The following is a 23,225-nucleotide window of genomic DNA, read 5'->3' on the forward strand; positions in this document are numbered from 1 at the left end:
GCTTGATTTGCGACTGTAAACTTTGTCGCATGCTTCACATTTCTAAGCCTTCTCTCCAGTGTGAATTCTATGATGACCTGCAAGGTGTGCTTGTTGATTAAAAACCTCACCACATTCATTACACTTGTAAGGTTTTTCTCCAGTATGAAGTCTACGATGGCATGTAAGGTATGACTTCTGACTAAAGTTCTTGCCACACTCATTACATTTGTAAGGTTTCTCTCCAGTATGAAGTCTACGATGGCATGTAAGGTTTGACTTCTGACTAAATGTCTTGCCACACTCATTACACTTGTAAGGTTTCTCTCCAGTATGAAGTCTACGATGGCATATAAGGGATGACTTCTGACTAAAGGTCTTGTCACATTCATTACACTTGTAAGGTTTCTCTCCAGTATGAAGTCTATGATGGCATGTAAAATATGACTTCCGACTAAAAGTCTTGCCACACTCATTACACTTGTATGGTTTCTCTCCAGTATGAATTCTCCTATGTCCTTCAAGGTTTGATTTCACACGGAAAGCTTTGTCACATTCTTCACATTTGTAAGGTTTCTCTCCAGTATGAAGTCTACGATGGCATGTAAGGGATGACGTCCGGCTGAAGGTCTTGCCACATTCATTACACTTGTAAGGATTCTCTTCAGTATGAATTTTCTGTTGGATTTCAAGGTTTGATTTGAAACTGTAAGCTTTGTCACATTCTTCACATTTGTAAGGTTTCTCTCCAGTATGAAGTCTACAATGGTGTTTAAGGGTTAACTGCTGATTGAAGGTCTTGCCGCACTCATTACACTTGTAAGGTTTCTCTGCAGAATGAAGTCTACGATGGCATGTGAGGGATGACTTGTGACTAAACGTCTTGCCACACTCATTACACTTGTAAGGTTTCTCTCCAGTATGAAGTCTACGATGGCATGTAAGGTATGACTTCCGACTAAAGGTCTTGCCACACTCATTACACTTGTATGGTTTCTCTCCAGTATGAATTCTCCTATGTCTTTCAAGATTTGATTTGAAACGGAATGCTTTGTCACATTCTTCACATTTGTAAGGTTTCTCTCCAGTATGACGTCTACGATGGCATGTAAGGGATGACGTTCGGCTAAAGGTCTTGCCACACTCATTACACTTGTAAGGATTGTCTTCAGTATGAAGTTTCTGATGTATTTCAAGGTTTGATTTGAAACTGTAAGCTCTGTCACATTCTTCACATTTGTAAGGTTTCTCTCCAGTATGAAGTCTATGATGGCATGTAAGAGATGACTTGTGCCTAAAGTTCTTGCCACACTCATTACACTTATAAGGTTTCTCTCCAGTATGAAGTCTACGATGGCATGTAAGGGATGACTTCTGCCTAAATGTCTTGCCACACTCATTACACTTGTATGGTTTCTCTTTAGTATGAAGTCTACGATGGCATGTAAGGATTGACTTCTGCCTAAATGTCTTGCCACACTCATTACACTCATATGGTTTCTCTTCGGTATGAATTCTCCTATGTCTTTCAAGATTTGATTTGAAATGGAAAGCTTTGTCACATTCTTCACATTTGTAAGGTTTCTCTCCAGTATGAAGTCTACGATGGTATGTAAGGGATGACGTCTGACTGAAGGTCTTGCCACACTCATTACAACTGTAACGTTTCTCACCAGTGTGACATCTATGATGGCCTACAAGGTATTGCTTCTGATTAAAGAGCTTGCCACATACATCACATTTATATTGTTTCTCTCCTAAATGGATTATCTGATGTTTCCTTAAGAGTGATCTATTACTAAAGGCTTTGGCACTCTCATTACATTGGAAAGATTTTTCTCGCATGTGTACTTCCTGTTTCTGTGTAAATAATGAAGAATTCTGGAAATTATTCCTATAGTTATTAGACATATGGGTTTTGGGCCTACAACAATTTCTTTGGGTTGTTGAAACCGAGGAAGCATCGTTGACAGACCTCTCAAGTTGATTATCAATTTTCTCTTCGGTGTGAAATATGTGTAGTTCAGGCAAATGTGAATGAAAGCTTAATCCAAGCTGCTCTTTAATAGGCTTGTTTCCAGCATGCCTTTGATCATATCGGTCTGTACTACCTGTCAACTTTTTGATTTTTGTCATGGGTGCTTCATGGCCATTTCTTTCATCTTCTTGCCACTGAAACTCTAAGTCATGAATATCTTTATCAACACCCTGGAAGCAATAATCTCCAATTTGATGACTTTCATGTCTTTGCAATGTCCCTGTGTGGAACATTTCTCTATTGCTTTGTGCTGTTGACAAGAACTCCTTCATCTTGCATTTGGAAGGGATATCTACAAAATATAAACACCAAAAGGTTTCAAATTAAGTACAGATGGCCAATAATGCTGAAATGTATAAATACGACACAAAAAACAATACTTATTTTAAACTTTCCAAACATGACCCTCAAAGTTTAGGAACAGAAAAGCGTAAGATTTTTTAACAAATAAAGGGCAATTACATGTGCTTCAGATTATTTTTACGGAAGCCTATTTCCAATATCATGACAAAACACTGACAGAGCACAAACATGTGTAGCCTAAAGTAAGGAATATTTTTCCATTGTGACCCTAAAGTGTCTAACAGTTTGCAAAAAACATCACTGTCACATCAATGAAAAGTATTCTTCATATTTACAGCATATTTACTGTATACAAAAAAATGCTAAAGGACCACACGATATACTATATTGGTAATAATCCACAACAACCTCATGTAAGGATAACCAAAATCAATGGAAATTCTGTGTTGTCAAACAATCATAGCACTGAGAAGATAAGAAAAGATTACAAAATTTAGCCAGATATGATGGCCCACATCTGTAGTCCCAGCTACTTGGGAGGCTGAGGCACAAGAATCGTTTGAACCCAAGAGGTAGAGGTTGCAGTGAGCTGAGATTGCACCACTGCACTTCATTCTGGGAGACAAAGTGAGACCCCATCTCAAAAAAAAAAAGTTAAAACAATATTTTTCTGTAGTCCCAAATACTTGGGAGGCTGAGGCAGGAGAATGGCGTAAACCCGGGAGACGGAGCTTGCAGTGAGCTGAGATCTGGCCATTGCACTCCAGCCTGGGTGACAGAGCAAGATTCCGTCTCAAAAAAAAAAAAAAATACAATGTTTTTCTGACTAACTGTCATAAAATTACCTAAATCCATGCAGAAAATGCATGTCGTGACATTTGAAAATTTTTTTTAGTTTTTATATTTTTGAGACAAAGGTTTGCTGTGTCACAATGGGCTGGAGTTCAATGCTGCCTGATCTTGGCTCACTGCAACCTCCACCTTTTAGGTTCAAGGCACACACCACCATGCTTGGCTAATTTTTGTATTTTTAGTGGACATAAGGTTTCAACATTTGGCCAGGCTGGCCTCCAACTTTTGACCTCAAGTGATCCACCTGCCTGAGCCTCCCAAAGTCCTGGGATGGCATGCATGAGCCACAGCGTCCGGTGGCACTTTGTGACATTAACTAGTGGACTGTGTCAGTTATACTGCATACCGCATACATACCGAAAAGCCTTATGTACAATCATAAAAATTAATTAGTAAAATATTGTAACGCATAAAACCAGGAAGCAAATAAGTAACTTTATATAACCTGCAAAATTCTAAACAATTGGCTGCTAAGAAAAACTCCACAACTTTTACTTACCACCAGCACACAATGTAAGAAAGGAAATACATGTTAAGATCACTACCTTCTGATTTATGAAGTCAAAAATGTACACAGCATTATAAGGAATAACAATTGACTAACAGCCGGGCACGGTGGCTTAGATCTGTAATCCCAGCACTTTGGGAGGCTGAGGCAGGTGGATCATGAGGTCAGGAGTTCGAGAGTAGCCTGGCCAACATGGTGAAATCCCAACTCTACTAAAAATACAAAAAAATTAGCTGGTCGTGGTGGTGGGTGCCTGTAATCTCAGCTACTTGGAAGGCTGAGACAGGAGAATCATTTGAACACGGGAAGTGGAGGTTGTAGTGAGCCGAGATCGCACCATTGCACTCCAGCCTGAGTGACAGGGTGAGGCTTCATCTCAAAAAAAAAAAAAAAAAAAAAAAGAATGACTAACACTGTCAGAGGGTGCAATTACCATGTCACAACTACATTTATGAAACAGCCAGGCAATACAGCAATTCTATATATATATATGCATTGTTGGCCTTAATTATCTAGTTCACTGTGCACAAAATATAAAACATAGAATGTGTGCTGGGAAAATGTTTAAACTGAGATCAGAGAAAACATTTTAAAAATCAAATTGCACAATAAAAACATAAAAAATATGATGCAGGCTCCCTGGTATGAATGTTCTTCTTGGCCAAAAGCCATGTTCAGAGTTCTTATTCTCTAATAGGATTTTCCAGCAGATGGGGCCTTTGAGAGCGTTTGGTCATGGGTGTTGACTACTCATGAATAGGACTTGTGCTTTCATAAGAAGAGATATTAAAGAGCTCGTTTTCTGTTCCTCTTTCCCCCGTGTCAGGACACGGCAGGAAGATGGCTGGACTAAACCATGAAGAAGGCTCTCACCAGGAACCAATTTGGCTGGCACCTTGCTCTTGGATTTCTTACTTTCCAAATTCATGAGAAATAAATTTCTATGTCTGAAGCCTCCTAGTTTAAGCTATTTCTTTTCCTCTTTGTTTTTGAGACCGAGTCACACTCTGTCACCCAGGCTGGAGTGTAGTGGCAGGATTCTCCTGCCTCAAGAGATTCTCCCACCTCAGCCTGGTGTCTCACTTTGTCACCTGGACTGGAGTACAGTGGGGCAATCTTGGCTCACTGCAACCTCCACCTCCCGCATTCAAGTGATTCTCCTGCCTCAGCCTCTCAAGTGCTTGGGATAACAGCCATGCGCCACCACGCCCAGGTAATTTTTGTATTTTTGGTAGTGACGGGGTTTCACCATGTTGGCCAGGCTGGCCTTGAACCCCTGAACAAAGGTGATCTGCCCCTCTCAGCCTCCCAAAGTGCTGGGATTACAGGTTTGAGCCACTGCACCCGGCCAATTTCCTGTATTTAGTAGATTCGAGGTTTGATCATGTTGGCCAGACTGGTCTCAAACTCGTGATTTCCAGTGATCCGCCCACCTTGGCATCCCAAACTGCTGGGATTAGAGGCGTGAGCCACCTCAGCTGGCCAGTCTAACCTACTTCTGACAGGACAGTGAAATGACTGAGACAGGAACAGGAGCATCTCATCATCATCAACATCACCAAAGGCTGACAAATCTGATTAAACAAAGGAAGTTTAGAGCTTGTACTATAAATCTTGCAATACTTGAAGGCATCTATAGCAATAACATGTTTTAAAAACTTTGAGGCTGGCCAGGCATGGTGGTTCATGCCTGTAATCCCAGAATTTTGGGAGGCTGACGCAGGAGGATCACGAGGTCAGGAGATTGAGACCATCCTGGCTCACACAGTGAAACCCCATTTCTACAAAAAAGAAAAAAAGAAAAAATTAGCCAGGTGTGGTGGCATGTGCCCGTAGTCCCAGTTACTTGGGAGACTGAAGCAGCAGAATCACTTGAACCTGGGAGGCAGAGGTTACAGTTAGCCAAGATCGTACCACCACACTCCGGCCTGGGTGACAGACCAAGACTCTGTCTTAAAAAAAAAAAAAAAAGAAAGAAAGAAATGAAAGAAGTCCAAAGAGTAACTCCAACCCACAAATATATATAAAGTTTTCCAGTAAAGGTAAATAAAAAGAGAGGCCGGGCGTGGTAGTTCACATCTGTAATCCCAGCAGTTTAGGAGGCCGAGGTTGGTGGATCACTCGAGGGCGGGGGCTCCAGACCAGCCTGACCAAAAAGGAGAAACCCTGTGTCTATTAAAATACAAAACTATGGCCAGGGGCGGTGGTTCATGCCTGTAATCCCAGCACTTTGGGAGGCCAAGGCGGGTGGATCATGTGGTCAGGAGATTGAGACCATTCTGGTTAACACGGCAAAACCTCGTCTCTACTAAAAATACAAAAAATTAGCCGGGTATAGTGGCGGGCGCCTGCAGTCCCAGCTACTCGGGAGGCTGAGGCAGAAGAATGGCATGAACCCGGGAGGTAGAGCCGAGATCGCGTCACTGCAATCCAGCCTGGTCGACAGAGCAGGACTCCGTCTCAAAAAAAACAAAATTAGCCAGGCATGGTGGCACACACCTGTAATCCCGGCTACTCGGGATACTGAGGCAGGAGAATCACTTGAACCCGGGAGTTGGAGGTTGGAGTGACCCGAGATTGTGCCACTGCACCCCAGCCTAGGCGATAAGAACAAAACTTCATCTCATCAACAAATAAATAAATAAATGAATAGGAAAATAAAAGGACAGATACGGAAACTGGTGTAAGTATACCTTTTCTTCATAATTCAACTTTTTTTCTGTTGTTTAGAAGAAAAAAGCATGAAAAAACACTGTACATATATGTTAATGAAAATGCAACATACACAAAAATAATTCTGACATAAACACAGAGTTCTAATAGAGAAAGAGTAGTTTTTGCAGGTTATGGAATTTTTTTTTTTTTTCTTTGAGACAGAGGCTCGTGCTGTCACCCAGACTGGAGTGTAGTGGTGCAATCTCGGCTCACTGCAACCTCTACCTCCCAGGTTCAAGTTACCCTCCTGGGTTAGACTCTTGAGTAGCAGGATTACAGGCGCCCACCACAGTGTCCAGCCAATTTTTGTATTTTAGTAGAGATGGAGTTTCGCCATGTTAGCCAGACTGGTTTTGAACTCCTGACCTCAGGTGATTTGCCCACCTTGGCCTCCCAAAGTGCTGGGATTATAGGGGTGAGCCACTGGGGCACAAGGATCATTTGAGCCCGAGAGTTGGAGTTGGCTGTGGTGAGCCAAGACCGTACCACTGAACTGTAGCCTTGGCGACAGAGTGAGACTCCATCATAAACAAACAAACAAGGAAATAAGGGAGTCAAAGCAGGTCTACACAAAAAAGCAATTAAACACAAAAAGTAGGAAATGAGAAACGAAGAACCAAAAAAACCTACAAGAAATACAGATAATATGTAACAAAATCACAAAGGTAAGGTCTTCTCCATCAGTAATACTTCAGCTGTAAGTATTTAACTCTGCACTCAGAAGGCAAAGACTGGCTGAATCAACAGGAACCAACTACGTGTTGTCTACAAGAAACTCATAGACTCATATTAGCCTTAAGGACACACATATGCAAATATTTTATTTTATTTTATTTATTTTTTTGAGATGGAGTCTCACTGTGTCGCCCGGCTGCAGTGCACTGGCGATCTTGGCTCACTGTAAACTGATTCCCAGGTTCATGCAATTCTCCTGCCTCAGCCTCCTAAGTAGCTGGGATTACAGGCCAGTGCCACCACACCCAGCTAATTTTTGTATTTTTAGTAGAGACCAGGTTTCACCGTGTTGATCAAGCTGGTCTCGATCTCCTGACCTCATGATCTGCCCGACTCGGCCTCCCAAAGTGCTGAGATTACAGGCGTGAGCCACCATGCCCGGCTGCACATACACAAAAATCTTAAAAATAAAAGCCAATAATTAGGTATGGGGGTTGGCGCCTGTAATCCCAGCTACTCGGGAGACTGAGGAGGATTTCTTGAGCCCAGGAGATCAAGACGAATTTCAACAACACAGCAAGACCCCGTCTGGAAAAAAAACAACTAAAAATTTGCCCAACGTGGTGGCATGCACCTGTATCAGCTACTGGTGGAGGCTGAGGTGGGACAGTCACCTGAGCCCAGGAATTCAAGATTGCAGTGAGCCATGATCCCACCATTGCACTTCACCCTGGGGGGACAGAGCAAGACTTTGTATCTAAAAAAAAGATAAAATACAAAGATACGCAAGTGCGCATCCCCACTTCTGGAGGGAAGTTATCCTCACCCAGGGAGACCAGGTTCCTATAATTCTCCACCATCACGTCTCTGTATAGAGTCCTCTGAGCAGGGTCCAGACATTTCCACTCCTCCTGAGAGAATTCTATGGCCACATCCCTGAATGTCAATAGACCCTGAAAGGAAAACACATTTTAACCAAATGGTTATGGGCGGAATTCTTATCTTTACAGAAAATGAGAAGAAAAGAGAGGTGAAAGCATGGATTTAAATGCAGTGAATATTCTAACCAATCTGCGTAAGGGATTTCTCACCACATTTTGTCCTCCCAGTTGTGTTTTACTAAATTTTTTTTTTTTTTTTAGGTGGAGTCTCGGTCTGTCACTCAGGCTGGAGTGCAATGGCGCAGTCTCCTCTCACTGCAACCTCCACCTCCCAGGATCAAGCGATTCTCCTGCCTTAGCCTCCTGAGTAGCTGAAATTACAGGCACATGCCACCAGGAACAGTTAACTTTTGTATTTTTAGCAGAAATGGGGTTTCACCACAGTGGCCAGGTTGGTCTCAAATCCCTGACCTCGTGATCCACCTGACTCAGCCTCTCAAAGTGCTGGAATTACAGGCGTGATCCACCGTGCCCGCCCAAGAAACTTTTATTGACACACCAAGTGACATTCAGTATCTAGATGAGACAGAGTATGGGTGATGTCTTCAGAGATGACAATATTCACAATGAAAGATCAGAAACTAATATCTGGCTGGGCACAGTGGCACACGCCTGTTATCCCAGCTCCCTGGGAGGCTGACACAGCAGAATTGCTTGATCCTGGGAGGCAGAGGTGGCAATGATCCAAAATCATGCCACTGCACTCCAGCCTGGGGAACAGAGACTCCATCTCAAAAAAAAAAAAAAAAAAAAACCAGCCAGGCATGGTGGCAGGCACCTGTAGTTCCAGCTACTGGGGAGCCTGAGGTAGGAAGGTGGTTTGACCCTGAGGGTGGAAGTTGCAGTGAGCTAAGATCGTGCCACTGTGCTCCAGCCGGGGCAACACAGTGAGACCCAGTCTCAAAATAAAAGAAAATACATGAAAACTAGATTACTCAAAGTATGAAAATTCATTTTATATATGTATATAATATATATGTTATATATAACAAATATATAAATAATATATTTGTTAGATATAATGTATATTATATATACATAACAAATATATATAAATATTTGTTATATATAACAAATATATATATATTTGTTATATATGTTATATATGTATAATATATGTTATATATATATAACAAAATAATGAAGCCTACACAGACTCACAAAAAACTAGATGTTAATACTAAGGGTTGTCATTTTCCCCAGATTTTCAAACTGTAAAAGTTGTTCAAAATATATACATTTGTGTGTGTATATGTATGTATATGTGTATGTGTGTGTGTGTTTATATATATAAAGGCTTTAAAAATATAAAAAGTAGCAAGTTTTGTTTAACTGAAGAGGAATCTCATCTTGCTGGAAAAGGACACTTCGGCAGTTGGGGGTGGGGGGAATCTTGTTGGATCTAAGAAAACAGGAAATGTCCCATCCTAGAGGAAGCAATCACCCTTTCACCTGCCTGACCTGGAGGAACGTTCAGATATCTGCAGGAATGCAGGCGTGCGCAGAGGCAGCCACTATGGCACTCTTTATACAGGAAAAAATCACAAAGGACCCACTTGTCATTCAGTCAGTTTTTCCAATGCAGATGTCAAAGAGCAAGGTAGCCATGTTTACTAACAGGACAACATGTAAATTCACAACCAGCAGAATCAAATATCAAAGTACAATATTTACTAAAACACAACAAAGAAAACAACAGACTCTGGGGTCTACTTGAGGGTGGAGGGTGGGGAGGAAGGAGGCGGCAGAAAAAATAACTATTGGGGGCCAGACGCGGCGGCTCACGCCTGTAATCCCACCACTTTGGGAGGCCGAGGCAGGTGGATCACCTGTCAGGAGTTCAAGATCAGCCTGGCCCAACATGGTGAAACTTGTCTCTACTAAAAATACAAAAATTAGCAAGGCATGGTAGAAGGCCTCTGTAATCTCAGCTACTGGGGAAGCTGAGGCAGAAGAATCGCTTGAACCCGGGAGGCAGAGGTTACAGCGAGTTGAGATCATGCCATTATACTCCAGCCTGGGCAACAAGAGCAAAACTGAGTCTCAAAAAACTAAATTAATTAAAAATAACTTTTGGGTACGGGGCTTAACACCAGAGTGATGAAATAATCTGTACAACAAACTCCAATGACACTAGTTTACCTGTGTAAAAAACCTTCACATGTAGCCCCAAATCTAAAGTGAAAACAGAAATATAAAAACTTTTTTTCTTTTTTTTTTGAGCCGGAGTCTTGCTCTGTGCCCAGGCTGGAGTGCAGTAGCACAATCTCTGCAACGTCCTACTGCAATGTCTACTGCAACGTGCACCTCCCAGGTTCAAGCGATTCTCCTGCCTCAGCTTCCTGAGTAGCTTGGATTACAGGCACGTGCCGCCATGCCCAGCTAATTTTTGTAAAAAACTTTTTTTTAAAATTTATTGTAGAATTTTTTCTAAAGTCTTATAATGATGCAGAAATACACGTGTACGAGACTAGCTCTGACACCTGGCACAAAACTGACAGTAGCAGCTCTGCAGTGAGGCTGGAAGGAGGGTGGAGGATGTGACAGGGAACGGAGATGCCTTATGGCCCAGGGTCTAAGCTGCAGCTTTGCTTGGAGTTTTACCACAAAACAAATATACTCATCATGTGATGTTTAAATAGAAAAAATATATATTTAATAATAATTGTTGGGGCTGGGCACGCTGGCTTGCACCTGTAATCCCAGCCCTCCAGGAGGCTGAGGTGAGCAGATCACCTGAGGTCAGTAGTTTGAGACCAGCCTGGCCAACATGGTGATACCCGTCACTAATAAAAATACAACAAAATTAGCTGGGCATGGTGACATGTGCTTATAATCCCAGCTACTCGGGAGGCTGAGGCAGGAGAATCGCTCGAACCTGGAAGGTGGAGGTGGCCGTGAGCCACAATCATGTCACTGCACTTCAGCCTGGGCGATACAGCAAGACGACGTATATTTGAAATATAATAACATTATCATAACATAATAATAATAATGATAATAAAAATTGTAACCATTTTTACGGAAAGCACCTGTTTCACAAGTCTCTCCACAGTAACACCACAGTCTCCATGAGCTTAATGTGCTAAGAATGGTTTAATGAATCTCCTGCTATTATTTAGGTTGATTTCATATTCTTAAAATAATGATGGAATAAAACACCTTGTATCATTCGTATCTGTGTACGAACTTTCCATTCTAATTAGTAAGATTTTTGGAGTCAGAAACACAGTAACTCATTCAATTACCTAAAAGTGTAGTAAAAAATCAAGCAGAAAACATTTCTCCATATTGGTCTTCTTTTCTGGAATTTACCACATACTTTGTGCACATTAATACGTGACTTCCAGTGGCAGCTGCTCTAATCCTGGTCCACAGAGAACTGACAGTGCATCCAGATGTGGCCCCTGAACAATCCCTGCTGCCCAACAGCACTGACACCACGGGACCCTCACCCCATCTCCATCCATGTCTGGTGTGAGCCCTTCCCAGGACCATGCCCAGTGCCGCCTCTTCCCAAGTTCATGTCACTGGGTCACGAGAGATGGAATCTAAGCGAGATGAGAGGGACTGAGGGAAGGCATGGGTGAGGGTGAGCAAAACTGTCAGGCAGGAAGCTTCAGACTCAGAGAAGATTCCCCAACTCTAAGTCCAGCGTTTCTGAAAGGAAGGAGACAGAACAATCCACCGAAATATCATCTCACCTGAGGAAGAGCCATCCCTGACTCCTTTGCTTTCCTCTTCCTCTTCCGGGTTTCTTCCTCATGTACCAAGAGTGTTTAGAAGTCAGTCCTGAATGTTAGAAATATGTTGTTTATTGCTCAGAATCAAGAAACCCCCTCCCTGTAACACAATGAAACATACAAAGGAGACCTCACCCTGGGAAATATGGTCCCCTGTGCTGCCTACTGCACCAGGGATGATAAACTCCTACAGGAAAACTCCCACTTCTCTCCTGAAGGAGCCCACACATATGCTGCTGCAGTGGGGAGCTGGGCTGGAATGAGCTCTGCTGCCTGACCCAGCCCTGGTCCCCAGACCCAGCCCTGACCAAACCCCATGCAGATGCTGGGTGTGGTGACCCATGCCTATCATCCCAGTACTCTAGGAGGCTGAGGCAGATAGATCTTTTGAACTCAGGAGTTTGAGACCAGCCTGGGCAACATGGTGAAACCCCATCTGTACCAAAAATACAAAAACTTAGCCAGGCATGGTTGTGCACATGTGTGTCTGTGGTCCCAGCTACTTAGGAGGCGGAGGTGTGAGGATCACTTGGGCTCAGGAGTTCAAGACCAGCCTGGCCAACACAGTGATACCCTGTCTCTACTAAAAATAAAAACTGAGCCAGGCACGGTGGCTCATGTCTGTAATACTAGCACTCTCAAAGGTCTTGACGTCAGAAGTTTGAGACAAGGCCTGGCGCAGTGGCTCAAATCCTGTAATCCCAGCACTTTGGGAGGCCGAGATGGGCGGATCACGAGGTCAGGAGATCGAGACCATCCTGGCTAACATGTTGAAACCTCGTCTCTACTAAAAAAAAAAAATACAAAAAACTAGCCGGGCGAGGTGGCGGCGCCTGTAGTCACAGCTACTCGGGAGGCTGAGGCAGAAGAATGGCGTAAGCCTGGGAGGCGGAGCTTGCAGTGAGCTGAGATCTGGCGACTGCACTCCAGCCTGGGCGACAGAGCGAGACTCCGTCTCAAAAAAAAGAAGTTTAAGACCAGCCTGGCCAACATGGTGAAACCCCATCTCTACTAAAACTAAAAAAAGTAACTGGGCTTGGTGGGTGTCTGTAATCCCAGTTACTCAGGAGGCAGAGGCAGGAGAATCGCTTGAACCCAGGAGGTGGCAGTTGCACTGAGCCAAGATCATGCCACTGCACTTCAGTCTGGGGTGACAATGTGAGACTCAAAAACAAAATAAAATAAAAATATAATAATTAGCCGGGTGTGGTGGCACACTCCTGTAATCTTAGCTACTTGGGATGCTGAGGCACAAGAATCACTTGAACCCAGGAAACAGAGGTTGCAGTGAGCCAAGATCATCAGACTGCACTCACAGCCTGGACAACAGAGACTCTGTCTCAAAAAAAAAAAAAAAAAAAAAAAAAAAAAAAAAAAAAAAAAACACGTTTCTGATGTGATAGATGAGTGAAAACGTGTGCCTGAATTCTTACATGGGGCCTAGAAGGGCTAATGGGAAGGGTTGGTCTTTATCACCCCTATCTTTGAAAATTAGAGAAGCCTCTTTCACATGCCTGGGCCAAAGAAACTTCTTTACATGGTTCTGATGCCATTGATTCCCGACATTTAATTTTTCCTTACAAGAAAATCACAGTGACATTTATAAAATGCAGAAGTGCGAATACACAGCTATCGACCTTGAAAACAGGGAAAGAGGGTCAGCTGTGGAACTAAGACATAAGCAAATTTTCTCAACCAAGAATTCATGGGTGGCCAGGTGCCATGTGAGCCGAGATCACACCATTGCACTCCACCCTGCGCAACAAGAGGGAAACTCCACCTGAAAAGAAAAAGAAAAAGAAAAGAAAAGAAAAAAGAATACATGGGTGCTTTTACAATAGCATCCCATGTTGGGGAAAAGCTGAGTGTTGGAGAAAAGCTGAGGCAGGGCTTGCTAGTCTGACATAATATAAAAAGAGTCTTGGAACATGAAGGGTTCCAGGGTCTAAAACCCGCTGTGGCCTTTGGAACTCCAAGTTCTGTGCCAAAGGGTGGAAGGCTGCCCTGCTGCATTACAATCTAAGCCCAAGGCATAAAATCCTGAAGGGGGCTGGCCCCTCCACACCTGTGGGTATTTCTCATCTGGTGGGATGAGAGACTGAGAAGAGAAATAAGACACAGAGACAGAGTAAAAAGAAAGAACAGTGGGCCCAGGGGACCGGCACTCAGCGTACGGAGGAGCCGCGCCAGCACTGGTCTCTGAGTTCCCTCAGTATTTACTCATCACTATCTCTTCTATCTCAGGGAGGGGAATGTGGCAGGACTACAGGGTAATGGTGGGGAGAGGGTCAGCAGGAAAACGTGAACAAAGGTCTATGTGTCATAAATAAATTTAGGGAAAGTGCTGTGCCTTGATGTGCACGTGGGCCAGATTTATGTTTGGCTTTACACAAACATCTCCATGCAGTAAAGAGCAGTATTGCCACCAGCATGTCTCACCTCCAGCCATAAGGTGGTTTTCTCCCATCTCAGAAAATGGAATGTACAATTGGGTTTTACACTGAGACATTCCATTCCAGGACGACCAGGAGATAGATGCCTTCCTCTTATCTCAACTGCAAAGAGGCCTCCCTCTTTCACTCACCCTCCTCAGCAAAGAACCTTTATGGGTGTCGGGCTGGGGGACGGTCAGGTCTTTCCCTTCCCATGAGGCCATATCTCAGGCTGTCTCAGTGGGGGGAAACCTTGGACAATACACAGGCTTTCTTGGGCAGAGGTGCCTGCAGCCTTCTGCAGTGCATTGCGTCCCTGGGTATTTGAGACTGGAGAATGGCGATGACTTTTACCAAGCATACTACTTGCAAACACGTTTTTAACAAAGCTCATCCTGCACAGACCTAAATCCATTAAACCTTGAGTTAACACAGCATATGTTTCTGTGTGCACAGGGTTGGGGCTAGGATTACAGATTAATGGCATCTCAAAGCAGAAGAATTTTTCTTAGGACAGAAAAAAATGGAGTTTCTTATGTCTTCTTCTTTCTACAATAGACACAGCCACAGTCTGATCTCTCTCTCTTTTCCCCACAGACACCTCATGGCTTGGACGGAATCCAGGGCTCAGGGCATAAAACCCCTGATGGCCTCTGGAATGTGCCTAGACTTGCTGGTTCCTTGCTTTTAGCACTCCCAGGCTCAGAAAACGGTTGTATCTTAAACTAAAAGAACATGTTCCCCACGATCTCAAGTAGCAGAACATGTCCCATATAAACGCTAAACCACACACCTGTAGATCATGTGCTTGATGCACCACTTCCTTTCAACCCCCACAGCCTCACCACCTGCTTCTTTGACCACAAATAAATAGTGTGGGCTTCCAGAGCTCGGGTCTTTTGTAGCATCCATACTAGCGTTGGCCCCCTGGACCCACCTTATGCATCCTTAACTTGTCTTTTCTCATTCCTTTGACTCTGCCAGATTTCGTAGCCCCTGCGGCCTGGTGTTGGGTGTGGCCACCCCAACAGTTCCATGCCAATCCATCCCATATTTCAACATTAGTCCAGAAGGGACCAGAGGGCCTTGAGGGAAGCATGCACTTAATACCTTATAGCTCCTGGGCTCAAGCGATCCTCCTACCTCAGCTTCCTGAGTAGCTGGGATCACATGGATGAGCCACCAAGTCAGGCAAGAGCAAAACTCCATCTTTTAAAAAAAAAAAAAAAAAAAAAAAAAGACTTTTACTTATAACCAGACCACCCACTCAATTACTCAATTTGTGACCAGGAAATAACCAACCTGATGTATGTTACAACCTCAAGTTTTCACCTGGTGAATAGTTTAAAATTCATGCAAGGTCAAAAGAAAGTCCTCTCTTAAACCAAACCAAGGTCCCTCCCTTTTACCGAGGGCCTATTTCTCTGTATTTTGATGCTTGTCCAGCAGCAGACCTAGACTCACCCGTCTGTGGTAACCTACCTGTACAGAGATACTATAGAAATGACTATAAATACGTATGCATGCCACCTTGTTCCCCTGGGACGCCAGAAAAAGATGGTGAGTATTGCATATTGTGGCACCCCAGCACACAACAAAGGCCAATTATGCTTACCGAAATGCCGGAAAAACCAGATTGTGAAACAAAAACCTGTCGTCCTGTAAACTGCACCATTCTAAAGCCAGACTTACCAATGTGAACTGCAGGTTACCCCATACATGTCTCTACACACCAATGATTCCGAGTCTTCAAATCATTCCATAAGCACGTAGACCAGAAGTTACCACAGTCTCCTCTTTTAGCTAAAAACCTGTTTGCTCGGGTAGCTGAAAACATTGCTAGCAGCTTAAGCATTTCCTCATGTTGTTTGTAGAAGGACTAACATAGGAGACCAGTGGCCTTAAGAAGCAAAAGAGTTAATGTCATAAGATAATTTAACTCTGACTCTTCCCTCGAACCAATGCTGACATGTTCAAGCGCCTCACTCTTAAAAACTTCCATTATCAGGAGATACTGTGCTGTTCGCTAAGGAAAAGCTTTTACAGACGCAGTAGAAGAATTAACTTGTTTAAGACAGCAGTATTATAATAAAACACTAAAGAAAACTTCGTGGCAAGGCAAGGATGACTCCAGATCACCTCATCCAAATCCATTCTCCTGTTTCTCTTCTCTAAACTGCATCTAGTATCAGCTTGAAGCTCCAAATACCTGGCAAGCACCCTCCAGTCTCTATTAGATCTGTGGGCCTCGCGACTACGGACAGTTGCCAGGAAAGTGGACAAGGGCTTGTGTACTTGAAACAATTAGACCATGTTTCTTCTCACTCCCACTGCAACAGGGAGAACCTTGAAGGTATCCTGTCTACAATAACATTAAAGAAAAAAACAAAAGAGGTATAGACATAAGAGAAGACATAAAAATAGAAGATTAGAAAGACACAAATTGGCCCCCTGAAAGACTAATTCAGTACTCTAGGCCAGCTACCTGGGCACAAGGTAAGTCATAAAGCCACCGCACCCCAATTTACATTCTAACTGCATCACAAAGTTGCAAGCAGTACGTGAAATCATCACTAATGAAACAGCAAATGCATCGACTTACTGGCCCAGCAAGCCACAAAAATGAGAAATGCCATCTACCAACATAGATTAACTTTAGACTACCTCCTAGCCCAGGAAGGAGGAGTATTTAGCAAGTTTAATCTAACTAACTGCTGCCTAGAAATCCACGGCAATAGGAAGGCTATTATAGAAATAACTGACAGAATTAAAAAATTAGCCCATGTTTCAGTCCAGATTGAGACAAAGTAGACTCCTGAGTCCCTCTTTAGAGGCTGATTTTCCTCCTTCAGTAGGTTCAAAACCTTAATGGAAATGGTTCTAGCCATACTAAGAATTTGTTTAATACTCCCTTGCCTCTTACCTCTCCTTGTTAAGAACATTCAATCAATGATAGCAGCAATTGCAACCAGGCAGACTACGACTCAGCTAATAGCTCTATGTGAATATCAGCCTGTGCCTAAAGAAGAAAACCTGCTCTTTCATGGGGAATCCAGTAACAGTGATGCTTTCTATTAAAATCTTATTAATAACAAGCATCTAAGTGAGGAAACTGAGGCAGACAATTAAAAAATAAATATGCATTCATTCACTCCAAGAAAAGTAACGGGCAAGGCAAGGGTTAAAAAGAAAAGACGAACCAGTTTTCCTCTGCCTAGCAAGCTCACTTCAAGGACAGTTATAAGATAACGCTGTTTGCAAAGTCGAAGCCAAAGGAATGGGCTCCAGACAGCCCCCCACCTTCCCAGAACAAGAGTAAAGAAAAAAAAAAGGACAAATATGTGTATTTAGCTGTTTTTGTTTTTCTTTCAATGCAGCTACAAAGCCACTAGCTATGGAAGGACACAAGTTACGCTATGCTATAGATTACGTGACCTATCAATATATGATTAACTGCTTTTATTCTGCAGTTTTGAAACCAAAAAACCCCACTCTGTGTTTGTTGAAATGCTCAGCTTTTTAGATGTAAATCCACTGAGCCAGTGCCTACCTTAAATAAACACCCTTCTGTCTCCCCCATATCAGTCTCTCTAGTCCTGAGTTTCCCAGAACACCATCTCTGCGCCTCCTCTGCTCTCTCCATTAAATTCCCTCTTCCCTGTTATACCGCCCTGACCCCACTCTCTGGCAGCCTAGATCCCCAGGTGTCCTCCCTGCTGTGATTCTCTGTTCTCCTTGCCACCAGCACCACTCTGCTCTGTCTGCCCCGGCTCCAAATCCCTCCTCCTCTCCCTCACCCTGATGAGCCTCCCTCTTTGCTGCCCCTCTCCCAACTTGCTGTCCTTCATCTCTCTGTACATCTAGCTTTTCTCTACATTTCTCCAGTTGCTTTTCTCCTCCTGCTTTCTTATCGTTTTCTTTTCACTTTTGCTGTCTCTTGGCAAATCCCTCAACATCCTCTACTTTGTCATCTGTTGTGGGTCTTTCTCATTTTTCTGTCTCAGATTTTCTACTGCTCTCTCTCCGTCTCCTGATCCCTTTGGCCCACACAATCACAGGAGGGTTTGCAGTAAGACTCCTGCATCCCGCGGGTGCGCATTTTCCAGGGGCTGGAGCTGGGCAGGCAAGAACACCCCGTGTCACAGGACAGACTCCGGGCACTTCCCCAACGCGGGCTCAGGAGAAGCGGTGACTGTGGAGGGGAGACCTGGGGAACTGCAGGGCCCGGCACCAGGAGGGAGGTGAAGGGGCGATGGCGTCTTAAGACAAGGGTGGGGTCTGCAGGATCCCAGGACCAGGCAGAGGACGCGGCCTTCCCGGGACTGCGGCAGCGGTGCTGCGCTCCAGGGGCCTAAGAGGGCGAGAATCCACCTCTCGGGTGAGGACTTTAAAAAGCGCGCGGCGGGAGGAGTCAGAAAAAGGTTTAGAGCAGGAAAACTACGCGTTAGAAAGTGTATACATTGCCCTACAGCAGAAAGACCCGGGACTGGACCAGCCTCAGGGCGACCTTAAACCCAAAAGGAAGCGACCCCCGGCCTCTCACGGGGATGTCTCAATTTGCTCTGGGTGAAGGAAGACGGCTGCGAATTTCCAGGTTTGTGGGGATCCCAAGTCCCAGGAACAGAAGCTCTGGGGATCTGGGAAGCGCAGAGTTAATACAAGACAGGGCGAAACTCACGCGCCGCGGCGGTACTGTCACTCCACGCGATCCGCTTCCTGGTCTGCGCGAATCTGCGCGCGCAGGACAGAAGCCAGGCCTGGGCGGGACCCGCGAGGAGGTGGGCGGGGCCTGGGCGAGGTAGGGGCGGGGCGCGAGGCGGAGAGACTTTGCCCTTTAGAACCCGCAGAGGGCGGGGCCGGGGCGGCCTTGTTCCCAGCACCTCTGTTTTCAGGTTTTGGAGGCGAGACCGGCCAGGAAGGCTGAGGCATGATTCAAAAGCCCTGGAATTGTCTGGAACGGGGATGCAAACTAGAATGTAAAACGCAAGGCTCGGCCTGGGCGGAACGTACGATTTCATGCTGACCGGCCACAAAACAGAACAAATTCTTTCCCTTTCTATTCTCCATTCACTCGGGAGGGAGAGTCCACCCTGTCTGTGCTCAGCTTCAGAGACTTCCCTAGGACCATCGCCTGGGATGCAGGACGGACTGCTCAGGTCAGCGAGGGAGGACCTGCTGGATAAACACAGCAAAGATGCGGGCGCAGGGGCGGGAGCCTGAGGTCCCAGCTACTCAGGAAGCAGCGGCGGGAGGATTGCTGAACCTGGGGATCCAGGCGAGCCTGTGCGACAAAGTAACACCCCCTCCCGCAGGGCTCCCTTTGTCTCTCTCTCTCTCTCTCTTTTTTTCTTCATTTTCTTTTAACGTTTTAAAATAAAATTGTGATGGTGTGAGATAGGGATCCAACATTATTCTTTTCCTTGGGGTTATCCAGTTAGTTGTCCCAGCACATTTGTGGAAGAGATCTGTTACTTTCTTTTATTTATGTACTTATTCCTTTTCTTTGGTTTGAGACAGAGTATTTCTCTGTCGCCCAGGCTAGAGGGCAGTGGCCCGACAGATCCCGTCTGGGCTCACTGCAGCCAATGGACACTCCCCTGCCCACTCGGTGGACACAAAAAAGAAATTTACATCCAGAATCATTCAGGAAATGTCTAAACCCAAAAGCTGCCATTGTCTGTGGGACTCCTCTAGGGAGGAGGAATAAGGTGTTGGCTACAATTAGGTGTCTGATAATCAAATCTGTGGACCTTAACCTGCACCCAGTGATGTAAAAGAACAGATAATGGTAAATAAGAGAGAAATTCCCCAGGATTCTAAGTGTAGTCTGCGATAAGAACATCATTCCCATTGCCCCATCCCAGCAGCCATTCTGTCAGTTCCCACAGGGTGCTACTTATCTTCAGAGACACAGGATCCTGCAGAGAACGTGATGCATGAGCGACATTTAAAAGGCAGCTGGTACTTGGTGGGGGGCTGAGATGGGAGGATCCCTTGAGCCCAGGAGGTTGAGGCTGCAGTGAGCTGAGATCGTGCCACTGCCCACCAGCCTAGGTGACAAAGTGATACCCTATCTCAAAAAAGAAATAAATAAATAAATAAAAATAAAAAAATACAGTCAGCTGAAATGCAATAGAAATACTTCATAAAGTTCCTTTCTATTATGAAGAGTTTGCCATATTTGGATGTGTCATTTTAAGTGTATTTGCAATGAATTGCTCCTTGCTTTGAAGAACAGACATGTATTCACCTCCATAGTCTTCATAATCTATGAGCCAGGCACCACCATTATAAAGACCAAGAGGTCTCAAGCACAGAGAGATGACATGATTTGTGTAAATTGACACCATGTTTGGGGTGGAATGGGGACTGATCTTGTCTGGGCTGATTTCAGAGTGCATTAACCACCATGCTCTACTGTCAAAGCCAGTTAGCGGAGTTCTTCCAATAATGAAGATACATATTTAATTTTCATTTTATACCTTATCTCTATATTTTACACAGGTACATTTAATTTCATAATTTTGTTTTTGACCGGTTTCCACTGATGTGTCAAATATTACCCCAGAGGCTGATACCAGTTGTGAATAAATCTTTAAAGACTTTGATTAAATGTAGATACCCTGATTGGAGTATAAAATTACAGGAATCTGCCTCATCACTAAATTAGATTTAAACAATTGACCCCCTATCAGGATAGCTACACAGAGACTCACTTCTTTTTATGCCAGGAAAGAAAGTACAATGGCACCTACCACAGGAATTAATGGACACTCTGATGTCATGTCCTAACTACCTGGCGTGAAACACTAGAGGATGATAAAATAAAGTAGGGTAGAAATTAAATTATCATGGCCTGGCGCGGTGGCTCACGCTTGTAATCCTAGCACTTTGAGAGGCCTAGGCAGGCAGATCACCTGAGGTCAGGAGTTCGAGACCGGCCTGGCCAACATGGTGAAACCTCGTCTCTACTAAAAATACAAAAATTAGCTGGGCGTGGTGGTGCGCGCCTGTAATCTCAGCTACTTGGAAGGCTGAGAGAGGAGAATTGCTTGAACCTGGGAGGCAGAGGTTGCAGTGAGTGGAAATCGCAAGACTGCTCCCTAGATCTGGGCTACAGAACAAGATTTGGTCTCAGAAAAAAAAAAAAAAAGGAAAGAAAGCAATGGACTTGTGAACATAACTGAATACCAAATAATATAGAAATGTCATAGAAACATAGAGTTTACCAATATTTACATATATATTACTATATAATTATACTGATGTATACTTAATTATATTGATGTATAGTTATATAACTATGTAAAATATACTATTACAAATATAGTTTATCAATATATAGTATACCAATTTCAGTTAACAGAAATATCCCAAATGGTAATAATTTTCTAGCTAGACTGACAAATTTTTTTCTCAGTGCAAAAAAGTTTACTGGTCCTATGATGTTGCAGGCAGGTCTCCAACTCCTGGTGCTGCTCCTGTGTTTATGTTATGCTACCTACCAAAAGGAATTTGGCTGGTAATTTCCTAATGAATGAAGGTTACTAGTCATTTGAATTTTTTTTTTTTTTTTTGAGATCGAGTTTCGCCCTGTCGACCAGGCTGCAGTGCAGTGGCGTGATCTTGGCTCACTGCATCCTCCGCCTCTCTGATTCAAGCGATCCTCCTACCTCAGTCTCCTGAGTAGCTGGGATTATAGGCACCCGCCACCATGCCTAGCCTCATTTGGCTTTGAAAGAGAAAACTGTGTGCAATCCCAGAATTTTGAAAGGCCGAGGTGGGTGGATCACTTGAGGTCAGGAGTTCAAGACCAATCTGGCTAACATGGTGAAACCCTGTCTGTACTAAAAATACAAAAATTAGCCAGCATGGTGGTCCGTGCCTGTAATCCCAGCTACTCGGAAGGCTGAGGCAGGAGAACCACTTTAACCCTAGAAGTGGAGGTTGCAGTGAGCAGAGATTGCACCACTGCACTCTAGACTGGTATATATATGGCCAGATGTGGTGGCTCATGCCTGTAATCCCAGCACTTTGGGAGGTCGAGGTGGGTGGATCACGAGGTTAGGAGTTCAAGATCAATCTGGCCAATATGGTGAAACCCCATCTCTACTAAAAACACAAAAATTAGCCGTGTGTGGTGGTGTGCCCCTGTACTCCCAACCCACTAGGGAGGTAGAGACAGGAGAATCACTTCAATCCAGGAAGCAGAGGTTGCAGTAAGCCAAGATCACACCACTGCACCCCAGCCTGGTCAACAGATCAAGACTGTCTCAAAACAAACAAACAAAACAAAACAAAAAACTGATGTGGATGGTGTGCCTGCTGCTCCTTGCATCACCTTCAACACTGTCTTGTACCGATTAAAATGAGTTATCCATTTACAAACTGTTTATTTCTTTTGGGCACCATCTCCATAACGTTTTCATAAAGCATCAATGATTATTCCTCTTCCCAAACTTTCCCACAATTATTCTTTTATTGAGACAGTATCTTGCTCCGTCACCCATGCTGGACTGCAGTGGCATGACCACAGCTCCCTGCAGCCTCAACCTCCCAGGCTGAAGCCATCCTCCCACCGCAGACTCCACAGTAGCTGGCTCTGCAGTCATATGCCACCATGCCCAGCTAATTTTTGTATTTTTTGTAGACAAGGTGGTTTCACCATGTTGCCCAGGCTGGTCTTAAATACCTGGGCTCACGTGACCCACCTGTCTTGGCCTCTGAAAGTGCTAGGATTAACCGCCTGAGATACTGCATCTGATCTCATCATAAATTTGATGTTTCTTCTTGTTTCAATTTTAGCAGAATTTATATTGCTTTGATAGAATCTCTTTTCAAACTCATGTCTTATCCTTCTGAGTGCCTTAAACTAGAGCCTGTTCAGACATGTTATAACAGATTTGTACCAGTTTATTTTGGTGAAAAACTGTGAAATTCATGCAAAATTTTCTCAAAATACTTATTTTTCCATGAATTTCTCCAAGATTGCTTGCACTAGAAAACTGTATTCAAGAGGACATTAAAAAAAATTGTAGA

At 44.0% G+C, this 23,225-nt stretch overlaps 1 protein-coding gene across 1 annotated transcript; it reads right to left on the reverse strand.

The window, feature by feature from the left end:
* Positions 1-42: 42 nt before the first annotated feature.
* Positions 43-18,959, reverse strand: LOC103235221 (uncharacterized). The gene is made up of 5 exons (XM_073016006.1): positions 18,865-18,959; positions 15,297-15,395; positions 11,716-11,803; positions 7,897-8,023; positions 43-2,309 (listed from the first exon to the last, which is right to left on the reverse strand). Exons 3-5 carry the CDS (start codon positions 11,728-11,730, stop codon positions 43-45), a joined length of 2,409 nt encoding a protein of 802 aa, XP_072872107.1. The 5' UTR covers positions 11,731-11,803; positions 15,297-15,395; positions 18,865-18,959.
* Positions 18,960-23,225: the final 4,266 nt, after the last annotated feature.

Source organism: Chlorocebus sabaeus, chromosome 6 (assembly GCF_047675955.1).
Source record: "Chlorocebus sabaeus isolate Y175 chromosome 6, mChlSab1.0.hap1, whole genome shotgun sequence".
Classification (NCBI taxonomy): Eukaryota; Metazoa; Chordata; class Mammalia; order Primates; family Cercopithecidae; genus Chlorocebus; species Chlorocebus sabaeus.